This window comes from Pongo pygmaeus, chromosome 21 (genome assembly GCF_028885625.2).
Source record: "Pongo pygmaeus isolate AG05252 chromosome 21, NHGRI_mPonPyg2-v2.0_pri, whole genome shotgun sequence".
Taxonomy (NCBI): Eukaryota; Metazoa; Chordata; class Mammalia; order Primates; family Hominidae; genus Pongo; species Pongo pygmaeus.
Genome location: NC_072394.2, coordinates 34,598,275 through 34,612,880, shown reverse-complemented (window position 1 = coordinate 34,612,880; position 14,606 = coordinate 34,598,275). Strand labels below are relative to the sequence as shown.

The 14,606-nt window shown below is 50.6% G+C and overlaps 1 protein-coding gene across 1 annotated transcript; it reads left to right on the top strand.

Annotated features, from left to right (window-relative positions):
- Nucleotides 1-86: 86 nt before the first annotated feature.
- LOC129021485 (putative testis-specific Y-encoded-like protein 3) lies at nucleotides 87-5,470 on the top strand. The gene has a single exon (XM_054466931.2). It carries the CDS (start codon nucleotides 1,682-1,684, stop codon nucleotides 2,762-2,764), a length of 1,083 nt encoding a protein of 360 aa, XP_054322906.1. The 5' UTR covers nucleotides 87-1,681; the 3' UTR covers nucleotides 2,765-5,470.
- Nucleotides 5,471-14,606: the final 9,136 nt, after the last annotated feature.

Genomic DNA, 14,606 nt, shown 5'->3' with positions numbered 1-14,606 from the left:
CATCCTGTTTCATTGGCCTTGATGGGATTCTGTGCCATCCCCAAACCAGTTACCAAATGCCAGTGACAACAAGGCTGAGACAGGAGGAGTGGTTTCTCAAAGGAAATTTGGGGCACTCAAGATGAGGAATTGATGCTGGTTGTCCAAGAAAAGACAAATGTTCACCCTAGTCACTGCCCAAGGTGCACAGCTGGTGACAGCTAGGACCTGATCTTACCTATACTTGTGCCCAACCACCGGGTTCAGGCAGACTGCTGAGAGGCTTACATAGCTTCACCTGACTTTGGTGGTCTCTAATGAAGGTCGTTACCACCATCCTGGGCGCCAACCCTTGTGCTGAGATCCTCCCACCAGGGGCTCAGACTGAACTGGCTTTTCTGTGGTCTGGAGCCAGTGTCTATGGCCAAGCAGTGCAAGTCACTTGGAGTCCAGCCAAGAGCCTATGGGGCCATTAACAAGTGCAGGTGTTTTGTGTACAAAGGAAGTGAGCTGACCCTTCATCTTTGGCCTTCCACTTGACAAATGTTCACTGTCCACCCCAATAGGTTAAAACCCTAGCTAGGACCCTGAGGAAATCCACCTTGCTCCCTAGGGGATGTATACCACAGTATAGGTCTGAGGGCTCAGATGAGGGAGCTGTTGTATCCATTGGTCAGGAAAAGGCTGAAAGCTTTCTGGAAGAGGTGGCAAGGACTTCCAGGCAGAGGTGGGGGGGATTAGAGGTACTGACCTCCATAGGCCACAGTTCGGGAGCTGAGACCACGGGAACACAGATTTGCAGGATCAAGGACTGAGAGGGCTGGCCAATCCAGCTCTTAGCCTGCCAGGTACAGTCCCTGCACTTCAGGCTAGAGTCCACCTTTGGAAGGGTAGCCTTTGGGCCTAGGACAAAGTGAAGCAAGGTCCACCTCGCTTCTGCCAACCAGCCCAGGAGGAACCAACTCCTGTTGGAGAAACCAGGCAGATGCCCACTGGCTCCCTGGTTTGTAGCATTTAAGACCTTCTCTCACCCCAGATCCTTCCACTCTGACCTTGCTTATTTTCCCCACATGAATATTTCAAGCACCTGCTTTCCCTACATGAATGTGTTGATCACCTTTGTGTGTCAGATTACCATTATCTGCCGCTCCCAGTTTGAGTCTGGTCAGTCTTTGCAGGAGATACCTCTTAAGCCCTCTGCATGTGCCTGAGTAATTTATCCAGTGCAAGGCTGGGAGTGTCCTACAACTGCCCCAAAGCGCCACTCGAGTGTGGAAGCCGGGCAACTCCAGCCTGCCCACCGCAGATGGGGAACATTGAGCAATCGCCTGGTGTGGTGGTTGTGATGGGAAAGTTTTAATTGTCCAGGACCAGCGACTGGGCCTGTCCCCTGGTGTTTGCTCCGAGCTGACCCTTGCTTGGTACACACTTCTCCCCACCTCCACCGCCAGCGCCAACGAATCTGGGGACAGTTCGTCTGGCGCCCGCGGTCGCATCCCCATCGGGCAGTCCCGTACCCCTCCTCCGGGCCTCCAAGCCGCTCGCCCCGGCTGCGGGAGACCCCGGCGAATCACATCCGAGAGGGGGGCGCGTGGGGCGGAGCCTTCCGCCCGCTGTCCTCCCGCCACCAGCCGCCCCTGTCGCCCAGCCCGCAGTCGCCCGCGCGCCCCAAGCCCCTCCAGGCCAGAGGCTCCCGCAGGCGATGGCGGACAAGAGGGCGGGGACCCCAGAAGCCGCGGCGCGCCCGCCGCTCGGCTCTGTCCGGGAGGGGGACGCGCGCACGGCCCCCGCGGCCCGGGCCCGAGAAGCTGGGGGGTGCGCGTCCCTCCACCCCGCAGCGGGCCCCGGGACCGCCTTCCCTTCCCCTGGGCGCGGGGAAGCGGCCTCCGCGACGACTACTACGAGCCTGGAAAACGGCCGGGTCCGGGACGAAGCCCCAGAAACCTGTGGTGCAGAGGGGCTAGGGACTCGGGCGGGAGACAGCGAGAAGGCCGAGGACGCGACCACGGAGGAGGGCGCCATCTTCAAGAAGGAGCCAGCGGAGGAGGTGGAGAAGCAGCAGGTGGGGGAGAAGCTGGTGGGGGAGGAGAAGCAGGAGGTGGGAGCGGAGGCCCAGGAGGGCCTGCGGCTCCTGAACCTTGGTGCCCTAATTGTGGACCCACTGGAGGCCATCCAGTGGGAGGCGGAGGCCGTGAGCGCCCAGGCCGACAGGGCCTACCTCCGGCTCGAGCGCAGGTTTGGGCGGATGCACAGGTTGCACCTCGCCCGTAGGAGCTTCATCATCCAGAATATTCCGGGCTTCTGGGTCACCGCCTTCCTGAACCACCCGCAGCTGTCAGCCATGATCAGCCCTCGAGATGAAGACATGCTCTCCTACCTGATGAATTTGGAGGTGAGGGAGCTCAGGCACTCCAGGACAGGTTGCAAATTCAAGTTCCGCTTTTGGAGCAACCCCTACTTCCAGAACAAGGTGATAGTGAAGGAGTATGAATGCAGAGCCTCAGGCCGAGTGGTGTCTATTGCGACTCGCATCCGATGGCACCGGGGCCAGGAACCCCCGGCCCTCGTACACAGGAACCGGGACACTGTCCGAAGCTTCTTCAGCTGGTTTTCACAGCACAGCCTCCCAGAGGCCGACAGCGTTGCCCAGATTATTAAAGATGACCTGTGGCCCAACCCCCTGCAGTACTATCTGCTGGGGGATAGGCCCTGCAGAGCCAGGGGAGGCCTCGCAAGGTGGCCCACGGAGACCCCTTCTAGGCCCTACGGGTTCCAGTCTGGCTAAGTGCTGCCTTGGGATGTGGGGCCAACATAAGCTTCCTCGTGCCTCCTATGGGTGGCGGATCTGGGCTCAGGCCCATGGTGGGAGCTCTGCTGTCTACTGTCTGCTGTCTGTTCTGTGCACTCCGGCTCTGCATGTTCGGTGGACTCAGCTCTCAGATTGTGGCCCTGGTGGCCAGTCTCTACTGTTTCCATATGGCCTCATGCTGTTCTGTGTTAACATCACGTGGCTGTCACATGCCGCTGCATCTACACTAAGTACCCAGTGCTGTGGATGTGCACTGCCATAATCTTTATGGCATGGACTTGTGACGGTGGCCATCCCAGCCATTTTTGACAAGGGTACCCACAAGTCACTACTTGGAGGACAGTGCCTCTTTGAGGCCTATGCTTCAAGACTCCAGCCTGCCGGCCTTCACATGCGTGCTGGTCGTGCTCACAGTAGCTCTACACCCTGGCTGTGGCAAACTGAGTCTCATCACCCAAGATGAAGTGGCTTCATTTGGTGCCGGGTGCCACCCAGACTTGGACATTCCATGGCCTCAAGACCACAGGCTACCACCAAGTGGACTCTTGGTTATCCGGCGGATGAGCACACAGCTGGCTACTGGGCATAGGTGAGGTCAAGTGCATGAAGCAGTGGACAGCACATTCTTTGTGATCATACTGCTCCTCCTGCTCCACGGTGATTTGACATCACAGCCTGCTGCTAGCTTATGAGGGTCTGTGCCGTGCCCCACCAATGCCTAGCCATCTCCTTTCCAATGGGTTTTGCCCAGACCACCATCAGCCCTGTTGCCCGCTCCCAGGTCTACAGGAACCTCCATAGCTGCTTGTGGACCCAGGTGGGCCACCTGCCCATGCACAGGAGAGCCCCTAATCCCCAGGAACTCTGCCAAACTGGCCTATCTGGGCATGTGAGTGAGGCAGGGGCAAGAATGGGATCCCCTCCTGAGCCCCAGTTACTGGACCCCACAGAATCCAGGTGCACTGCCAGCCCCCCTGCCTCTACCTGTTAGGCTGCCAGGCTGTGGGTGCTGGGGAGGGAGTCTTCCTGGTCCTGGGGCCTGTCTATCCATACCCAGATCTTACACCATTTTTTTCTTTAAATGAATGGCTTAGAAACAAAAAATAACAACTGAAGAAAAAGATTTTTTCCTAAACTCAACAAGAAAGACTTTTGTGTTGAGTTTGCCTCTCTTCGTCTCCAGAGAGGGAGGGTTTGCCCTGTAGACTGCCAGCATTCTCTCTTCTCCCATACCTTACCCTCTTTAGCAAGGCCTAGAATCTTCCAAAGGGGACAGTCCAAGGCTGCTGAACAGAGAGACCAGGAAGTCCCCAGGGCAGGGATAGTTAATATTCCATTTTATGCTGTGTTCTTTTAGACTAACCCCAACTCTTTCTTACCCTTCCACCAAGTCCAAACCCTCTAGGTATAAGAGCTGAGCTGCCTACCCCCTCCTCCCCCTGCTTGCAGAGCTGTCTGTCTCCATTTCATTTTAGGGGAAGGGGTGATGGTGACCATACCCAGGCCCCTTCCCATGGAAGGCCTTATCTTCTGTTCCCTAGGACCTGGGGAGGCCTTATCACAAAATAATGTGGAGGGTGCTTTTGGCAGGGAAGTACAAAAGGAGCCAGAGCCAGCTGAAAAGGCAGGATGGCTGAGAGATGGTGGAAGGAGGAGAGCCCTTGATTTTGGTTAATAAATAGAGACAGGGTCTCACTATGTTGCCCAGGCTGGTCTTGAACTCTTGGGCTCAAGCGATCTGCCCACCTTGGCCTCCCAAAGTGCTAAAATTACAGGTGTGAGCCACTGTGCCCATACAATTTTTTTTTTTCTTCAAGACAGGGTCTCACTCTGTTGCCCAGGCTGGAGTGCAGTGATGCATCATAGCCTCGAACTCCTGGGCTCAAGTAACTCTCCCATCTCAGCCTCCTAAGTAGCTGGGACTACAGGTGTATGCCACCATGCCCAGCTTTTTTTAAAACATTTTTGTAGAGATGGGGGTCTCGCTATGTTGCCCAGGATGGTCTTAACTCCTAGGCTCAAGGGATCCTCCCACTTTGGCCTCCCAAAGTGCTGGGATTACAAGCGTGAGCCACCGCGCCCAGCCCTTGCTAACATTTTTGATTCACCAGTATGTTTTGTAAATTAGAAGAATAACAGAACACTGCAACTTTAGAGGTTTTCTCTCTTGGTCCTACCTTGTGTATGTAGAACGTTAATGTAAGCTTTTCTTCTGCTGCTTTTAAGTGAGACCCTATACATCCCCTCCTGTGTTTCAGCCCGCTGGGGCATTATGCTGTAAAGGCTTGCTTGTTGCTTTTAGTTGAGAACTTTTGCAAGATTGTCAGTGTACATTTTTTATGCCACTTGGAAACTTATGTGACTATTCACAATTGTTATCAGGTTGTTGGGGCCTTTACCATAACCTTGTATTTAGAAGCAGAGTTCTGGTTTTGTTGGACTTCAGACTGGAAGCTGTGACCATGTTCTAAAAGGATAACCTCCAGAAAGAAATCTGTGACGCTGATGGTCTTGATGATTTTGTGCCAGGTTGTAATTGACATCACTGTAACTGACAACGCTGCTTTTAAGCAGAGAAATATTCCTGAGGTGGCTTTGTCCAGTCACAAGGGGATCTGTGACACTTTTGTTTTCTATATGCATGATAACAAATAAAAAATTGCCTGTCTGGGGAAAAAATAACTTAGATCATGTTACTTCCCCATCCAAAACCCTACACTGGTTAAAAATATGTATCTATAGGCCGGGCATGGTGGCTCACGCCTGTAATCCCAGCACTTTGGCAGGCTGAGGCGGGTGGATCACGAGGTCAGGATTTCGAGACCAGCCTGGCCAACATAGTGAAACCCCGTCCCTACTAAAAATACAAAAATGTGCTGGGTATGGTGGCGGGTGCCTGTAGTCCCAGCTACTCAGGAGGCCGAGGCAGGAGAATCGCTTGAACCTGGGAGGCGGAGGTTGCAGTAAGCTGAGACCACGCCATTCACCATTGCGCTCCAGCCTGGGTGACAGAGTAAGCCTCCATCTCAAAAAAAAAAATTATATATATATATATATAAAATTCCTTATTGCAGGTGACAAAGCCCTGCATTTGCTGGTCCCTCCCAGCATCTCCCATCCACTTCTGCTTCGCTCTCTCTGCTCCCCCAACACTGGCCTCTCTCCTGTTCTTTAAACACACTAAGCATGTTCCAGCCTCAGGATTTTAGCACTTGCTTTTTTCCCTCTCCTAACTAGGATTTTCCTCCTGCAGATATTCTCGTCTCATGGCTCCCTCAATTATTCAGACCTCAGACGCCGCTTCACAGGCCTTCCCTGCCCAGCCTGTCCAAAATTAGCCTCTACCCCTCCTTTCATGATTTTTTCCATGTCACTTGTAACTCTCTGAAATGATTTTTTTTTTTCCTTTTTGAGACAGGGTCTCACTCTGTCACCCAGGCTGGAGTGCAGTGGTGCTATCTTGGCTCACTGCAGCCTCCGCCTCCCGGGTTCAAGCTATCCTCCTGCCTTAGCCTCCCTAGTAGCTGGGACTACAGGCGCCCGCCACCACACCCAGCTAATTTTTGTATTTTTAGTAGAAACAGGGTTTCACCACGTTGGCCAGGCTGGTCTCAAACTCCTGACCTCAAGTGATCCACCCGCCTCCGCCTCCCAAAGCGCTGGTATTACAGGCATGAGCCACCGCGCCTGGCCTCTCTGAAATGATCTTTTCTTACTTTCTTCCACCTCCTTTCACATGTGGCAGGAGAACAGGAACACATGTTTCTGCTGCTTTGCTTCCCCATAGTTTAGTGTCCAGTGTCTCAAGATTACTGGTATGAGTGACTGACTTTATTCCACCATACAGAGTACTGTGCCGGGCTCTGACAAAGGCATGGTTCCTGCCCAAAGGATTTGAGTTGGGTGGAGAAAGGTGTGGGTGATGAAGGATGACTGCTTAATTTGCCATCCAGCTGGAACGTATCTGCGAGTGAAAGGGTCACGACTAATAATTACATCGGGGCAAGAGGTGTAACTGGTACCCAATGGTCATCCAAGGAGACAAAACCCAACTGCGTTCAACGTGGCTTATAGTTCACCAGGTATGTGATGATGTGGGACCAGAGGGCGGAGACTTCTCTGAAGTTGGGTCACGAGCTGGGTGTTAAGGAATAGGCAGTAGTTTAGAAAGTGGAGCCAGAGGAGGGAATTCCTGGCAGAGCAAACAACGTGAGCGAAGGCACTGGATGGGAAAATGTGCGGCGTGGTTAACATACAGCATGTGCCATGGGTTTGGCTGCTTGGGAGAGGCAAAGCTGAATGGGTAGATTGAGGCCACTTTTTTTCTTTTATTTATCTTTTATTATTTTTTTCAAGAGCAATACCTGAAGAGGTCACTTTCTGAAGATAGGAACTCTTGAGTGCCAAGCCAAGGCATTATCCTGTGGATAGTGGGGAGGGGTATCAGACATGGTTCAGAGGTGGAGTGATCTCACAGGGCACGTCTGGAGGAGTGTCTGCAGTTATAGACCCCTAGTGTCTTCAGTTTGAACCTTATCTGTCCATCTAGGGTATAGCTCTTCTAGGAAGCTCTCCATGATTGCCCCAGCCCACAAGTGTCTGCCACCTCCCATGTACAGCTTAAAACCAGAATCTGGGCACCAGTTCCTGTCTAGGCTGCACCCTCTGGGTGCTGTTTTGTGCCAGATGACTGCCTCTAATGCTCCCGGGGGGATCAGGGTGAGCCTGTAAGCATCCTGGTGATTCTAGGAGGTGGTGCCCCATGTGGTTTGCCTGACTCTTGCCTGCTGGTTTGCAGGCTGCATTGGCTCCTGCAGCCATACTTGGGCCCAGCTGCATCCTGCATTCCCCTAGGGCCGAGGCAATGGTTCTTTTCTAAAATGGGCACTTATCTGCTTACCTGTTCCCTCTGTGGCATAGCCAGTGACTTGCTTCCTTTACATGGCACCAACGGCATGTCCCATCTGCCCTGGGGGCGTGAGTCTCTTCCTTGGAACCCACTCCAAGCTTGCTCACTCATTCATGCCCTGAGTCACTGATATATCCACACATCTTAGCACCAACTATAATAGGCAAGAGATGACCATTCTGGTCCCCGACCTCAGTGAGCTCCGGGATCCAATGGCGCAGCTGAAGAACATTGATAATAATCACCAACGTTTATTAACCACCTACCATGTGCCAGGGCTTTATATGGGTGCAGCAGGCAGCGTGTGGCTGTCTAAGCCTGAGTCAGACCATGCCCTTCTGCTCCAAACCCAATGGCTGCAATATACAGAGGAAAAGCCAACATGCTCTGCCTGGCCTGCAAGACCCTCCTGATCTGACTTCCAGTCACCAATCCAACTTCATCTCCTATGCTTCTCCGCCTCCAGACCACTTTCCAGCTCCAGCAGCCTCTTTTTTTTTTTTTTTTTTGAGATGGAGTCTCACTCTGTTGCCCAAGCTGGAGTACAGTGGCACGATCAAGGTTCACTGCAGCCTCAACCTCCCTGGGCTCAGGTGATCCTCCCATCTCAGCCTCCTGAGTAGCTGGAACTACAGGTGTATGCCATCATGCCCAACTAATTTTTGTATTTTTTGTAGAGATGGGGTTTCACCATGTTGCCCAGGTTGGTCTTGAACTCCTGGGCTCAGGCGATCTGCCCACCTTGGCCTCCCAAAGTGCTAGGATTTCAGGCGTGAGCCACCATGCCCGGTCTACACCAGCCTCTTGCTAGTCTTCAAACCTGGCTGAAGACCTTGCTTCCTCTTCCTTCTGCCTAGACGCTGCTTCTCCAGATGTTTGCATGGCTGGCTCCTGCCTTCATTAAGGTTTATCAGTTCAAACATTAGTTACACCTCTTCCAGGGAAGCCTTCCCCGACCACCCTATCTAAAACTCACCCTGTCACTCTCTGTCCCCTTTCTGTTATAGCACCTAACAACCACCTGATATCACATTGTATATTCATTTTATTTATCTGTTTTTTTCTCTACACTCTTCAGGAATTGTTTTTTGTTTTTTGTTTTTTTTTGAGACAGAGTCTAGATCTGTCGCCCAGGTTGGAGTGCAGTGGCATAATCTCAGCTCACTGCAACCCCCTCCTCATGGGTTCAAGCGATTCTTGTGCCTCGGCCTCCCGTGTAGCTGGGATTACAGGCGTGCACCACCATACCTGGCTAATTTTCGTATTTTTAGTAGAGATGGGGTTTCCCCATGTTGGCCAGGCTGCTCGAACTCCTGACCTCAGGTGATCTGCCATCTTGGCCTCCCAAAGTGCTGGGATTACAGGCGTGAGCTGCCACACCCAGCGGCACTTTGTTTTATTCACTGCTAAATCCCCCTTACTTAGAGCAGCACCTGGCACAAGTAGTTCTTTGTGAAATGAATGAATGCATTTGTCACATCTTTGAGGTTCAGGAGGGTCTTCCTGGTGGGCGAGGCGAGAGCACGTATGAAGACATCAGATGCCTGCTGAAGGCCCTTCCGGGGTTTGTATCTCTAGGGATAGGAACTCTCTACTGCCCAAGGCAGTACCGCCCTTTTCCAGGCAGTCTTGGAATTGAGGTAATAAATGTCCCGGAGCCCATTCCCGACCCCTACTACAGAGAGATGGCCACGTGGCCTACACATGCTCCAAGCGTGGAGGAAGGAGGCCAGGGCACAGAGGGGGCTTCCTGCTCTGGCGTGGAGAGCAAACACAAGCCTTGGATCCCAGGGTTCTGCTCCCCTCTGTCTCAGGTGCCTGCCCTGTTCTGTTCTGTTGGCCTGGGAAGGAACTTTGGACAGGCTCTTTTAAATCCGAGAAAAATCTGTCCCGAAACTATGGCAATTACTTGTAATCTGCGGCTGCCTTGATTACAGCTCAGGGGACTTTGATATTTTCCTCCAAGGATACCATTTCCGCACAAAAATTCAAGGAAGTCCCCAGTGCTTGCTTGCTCTTGCTCAGCAGGAGAACTAAATGTTGACTGGAGTCGGTGAACTTTGAGGCCTCCACCCACAGGCCCCACCATCAAAGCTGACTCAGGATCTTGGGGCACAGGGCTGTAGTGCATCAGGCACCCGCTGGAAGGCTGATAGGCCTGTGCGGGGCTGCTCTTGCCACATCCCCCTCCATGGCCTTGGGCATGTCTTTTCACAGCTATTGGCCCTTTTCTCATCCAAAGGAGAAAGTCAGAACTCCTTAGCAGGAGGTAAGAGTACCTTTAAGGTGCTCCCCTCCACATGCACCTCCAGCCCTCCAGGTGGCTGGCTCAGTGACAATGCTTTTGCTTTTGGTGGCATCTAACTGAACCACTAATTAAGTCTTTTTTCCTTATATGAATATTCAGAGGGGAATCGAGGCAGTGGGGCTATTTGATCCATCACCTCAATGATGCGTCCAGGCTCAGGCCTTCTCTGATCTGCCATCCTTCTTGTTAGTTCCATCCTCAGGTTGGTGCCAAGATGGTGGCAGCAGCCCCAAGTGTCCACACTGGAGTATGGCAACTCCAGAGAAGGGAGACTGTGTCTTACCATGGCTCCTCTTAAGATGGAGGAAGCCTTTCCCGGAAGCCACTGTAGATTTTCCTGGTCCTATACCTTACTGACTAGAACTGGGTCACATGCCCAGTCTGGAATTAATTATTGGCAAGGGGGAGTAGGGTAGTGGTAGACCAAGCATTGACGGGGAATGGATGTCTGCTCATAATGTCCAGTGTCTGCTCATAATGTCCAGTGCTCATAATGTCCAGTGCAAGCTAAGACCACTGCCTCTAGGTGCTCACAGTCACACTTTGGCTTTTCTGTGAGACCCCACAGCTGGCACTTTCACCCCATGATGGCCCTCAGGGTTAGAGGGTGCTGACTTCTAGGCTAGCACAGGTCCAATTGCAAGGGTTCTGGACCTAGAAAGTTCCTTAAGTTGAGCCAAGTCACTGCCAAACTAAGATTCCTAGGAGGCAGGTCCTTTAGACTCTCCTTTGGTGAGTGAGGAGGGATTGAGCATCTATTGTGTGAGTGTCTCTTTTACTTCAAAGAACTTGGCTGGGTGTGGTGGCTCACACCTATAATCCCAGCACTTTGGGAGGCCAAGGCGGGCACATCGCTTGAGTCTAGGAGTTTGAGACCAGCCTGGGCAACATTGTGAAACCCTGTCTCTACAAAAAACATATAAAAATTAGCTGAGTGTGGCCGGGTGTGGACTTTGGGAGGCCGAGGCCGGCGGATCATGAGGTCAGGAGATCGAGACCATCCTGGCTAACATGGTGAAACCCCGTGTCTACTGAAAATACAAAAAAAAAAAAAAAAAATTAGCTGGGCATGGTGGTGGGCGCCTATAGTCCAGCTACTCAGGAGGCTGAGGCAGGAGAATGGCATGAACCTGGGAGGCGGAGCTTGCAGTGAGCCGAGATCACGCCACTGCACTCCAGCCTGGGCAACAGAGCAAGACTCTGTCTCAAAAAAAAAAAAAAAAAAAAAAAAATTAGCTGAGTGTGGTCGTGGGCACCTGTAGTCCCAGCTATTCAGAGGCTGAGGTGGGAAGACTGCTTGAACCTGGGAGGTAGAGGTTGAAGTGAGCTGAGATTGTGCCAATGCACTCTGACCTGGGCAACAGAGCAAGACCCTGTCTCAAAACAAAACAAAACAAAAAATCCCTCATACAGTGCTTCGCAGAGGCCCTGTGAACTTACAGATAAAAAAAAGGCAGTGCAGACCGGGCGCAGTGGCTCACACCTGTAATCCCAGCACTTTGGGAAGCCAAGGTGGGAGGATCACCTGAAGTCAGGAGTTTGAGACCAGCCTGGCCAACTTGGCGAAACCCTGTCTTTACTAAAAATACAAAAAAAATTAGCTGGGCATGATGGCAGGCGCCTGTAATCTCAGCTACTCGTGAGGCTGAGGCAGGAGAATCGCTTGAACCCAGAAGGTGGAGGTTGCAGTGAGCTGAGATGATGCCATTGCACTGTAGCCTGGGCAACAAGAGTGAAACTCTGTCTCAAATAAAAAAAAAAAAAAAAGCAGTGCAGAGATTCTGTTTCTAGGCAAGGTGGAGTAACAGGGATCAGATATATCCATCCACCTGAAACAAAAGTAAAACTAGACAAAATACATGAAATAGTGGTTTTCAAGGCTCTGGGCGTTGAACGATAAAGGACAGAGATTCCAGACAGATGGGAAACAAAGGTGAGCCCTGTGATTGCCCCTAGCCTTGAGAGAGTTTTCAGGCTGCAACACAGGGAGGGGGAATTAAAGTGGAGCCAGGGAACACCATGAGTTGAGGAGACGGCACTAAATGTCAGGGCAAGGTAACCAAAGTGTGTAGGACAGAAGTGTGTAGGGCAGAGTGCCAGACAGGAGACAGCTGCCTAGAGAGAAACCCCTGGAGAGCTGTGGAGGCACCCCTGAAAGCCAGCAGGATACTGATGAGCACATGTGTATGAGGGAAGGACCCAAGGCCAAGGAAAGGCCCATCAGGAAGGATTTAGGGAACAGTGCCCGCTGCTCACTGGGTGGGGACTGTGTCTGTTCCCACCAGCCATGCCGAGTATCATGGGGTGTTGAGAGGACTCAGGGAGGCCTTGCCTCACTAATGGCAAATAATTAGCTTTAGAATGAGCACTGGTTGGATTTGCCTAAAAAAAAATCTTGTGTGAGCAAGACCCAAAAGGATTAAACCGTTTCCAAGTAACTCAAATGTCCCAGAAGAAAGCCCAAGAGGATTTACAGATTACAAATATATCCAGCACCCAACAAGGTGAAACTCACAATGTCTGGCACCCCATCAAAGAGTATCAGTCCTACAAAGTAGCAGGCAATGCAGTCCATAATGAGGGAAAGAAGCAAGCATAACCCACAACTGAAACCGATGTTAAAACGGGCAGGTAAGTACAAGTTACTCTAATTTTATTCCACATGTTCAACAAATTAAATAGACCCTCATATATATGGTTAAAAGACTTTTGACAGGAGTGCCAAAACCATTCAATGGAAAAAGGACAGTCTTTTTAACAAATGGTGTTGGGAGAACTGAATATCCACATGCAAAAGAATGAATTTGGACCATATACCACATACAAACATGAACTCAAAATGGATCAAAGACCTAAGTGTAAGAGCTAAAACTATAATATTCTTAGAAGACATAGGAGAAAAGTTTCATAACAGTGGGTTTGGTGATGATCTTTTGGATATGACATCAACAGCACAGGCAACAGAAGAAAAAAATAGATAAATTGGAATTCATCAAAATTAAACTTTTGGCTAGGCTTGGTGGCCCATGTCTATAGTTGCAGCTACTTGGGAGGCTGAGGTGGGAGGTTCGCTTGAGCTCAGGAGTTTGAGGCTGCAGTGTGCAATCACTGCATCTGTGAACAGCCACTGTACTCCAGTCTGGGCAACATAGCAAGACCCTGTCTCTAAATACATTAATTAAACTTTTGTTCATAACAGGACACTATCGAGAGTAAAAAGGCAACCCACAAAATGGGAGAAAATATTTGCAAATCAGATACCTGATATGGGTTTAATATACACAGTATACAAATAGCTTCTATAGTGCAACAAGAAAACAACTTGATTGAAAGAACTTGATTAGACATTTATTCAAAGAAGATATACAAATAGTCAATAAGCATATGAAAAGATGCTCAACATCACTAATAAGTAGATAAATGCAAATCAAAATCACAGTGAGATACCACTTCATCTACACTAGGATAGGTATTATTAAAAAAAAAAAAGACAGAAAATAAGTATTGGCAAGGCCTTGGAGAAATCGGGGTCTTTGTGCATTGCAGATGGGAGTGTAAAATGGCACAGCCACTGTGGAAAACAATATGGCAGTTCCTCAAAAAATTAAAGAATCACCATATGATTCAACAATTCTACACCTGGGTATGTACCCAGAAGAACTGAAATCAGGGGCCGAAATAGATATTTTTATACCAGTGCAGCATTATTCACAATAGCAAAAAGGTGAAAGCAACCCAAATGTCCATTGATGGATGAATAAACAAAATATGACAGAATATAATTTAGCCTTACAAAAGGAATGAGGTTTTTTTGTTTTTGTTTTTGTTTTTAATTGAGGCGGAGTCTTGCTCTGTCCTCTATCGGCCAGGCTGGAGTGCAGTGGCTCGATCTTAGCTCACTGCAACCTCTGCCTCCCGGGTTCAAGTGATTCTTGTGCCTCAGCCTCCTGAGTAGCTGGGATTACAGGCGCATGCCACCACGCCTGGCTAATTTTTGTATTTTTGTTGGCCAGGCTGGTCTCGAACCCCTGACCTCAGGTGATCCAGCTGCCTTGGCCTCCAAAATGCTGGGATTACAGGTGTGAGCCATCGTGCCTGGCTGGAGTGAGATTCTGACACATGCTACAACATGGGTCAACCTAGAAGACGTTATGTTAAGTATAATAAGGCAGGCAAAAAGGGCAAATATTGTATGATTCCACTTATATGAGGCACCTAGAGTAGTGAAATTCAGAGACGAAAAGTAGAATGGTGGTTACCAGGGGTTGGGGGAGGGGAGAATGGAGAGTTAATGTGTAATGAGTATACAGTTTCAATTTTTTTTTTTTTAAGACAGTCTTGCTCTGTTGCCCAGGCTGGAGTGCAGTGGTGTGATCTCGGCTCACTTGCAACCTCCGCCTCCTGGGGGTTCAAGCGATTCTCCTGTCTCAGCCTCCTGAGGAGCTGGGATTATAGGCACGTGCCACAACACCCAGGTAATTTTTGTATTTTTAGTAGAGATGGGGTTTCACCATGTTTGCCAGACTGGTCTCAAACCCCTGACCTCAGTTGATCTGCCTGCCTTGGCCTCCCAAAGTGCTGGGATTACAGGTGTGAGCCAC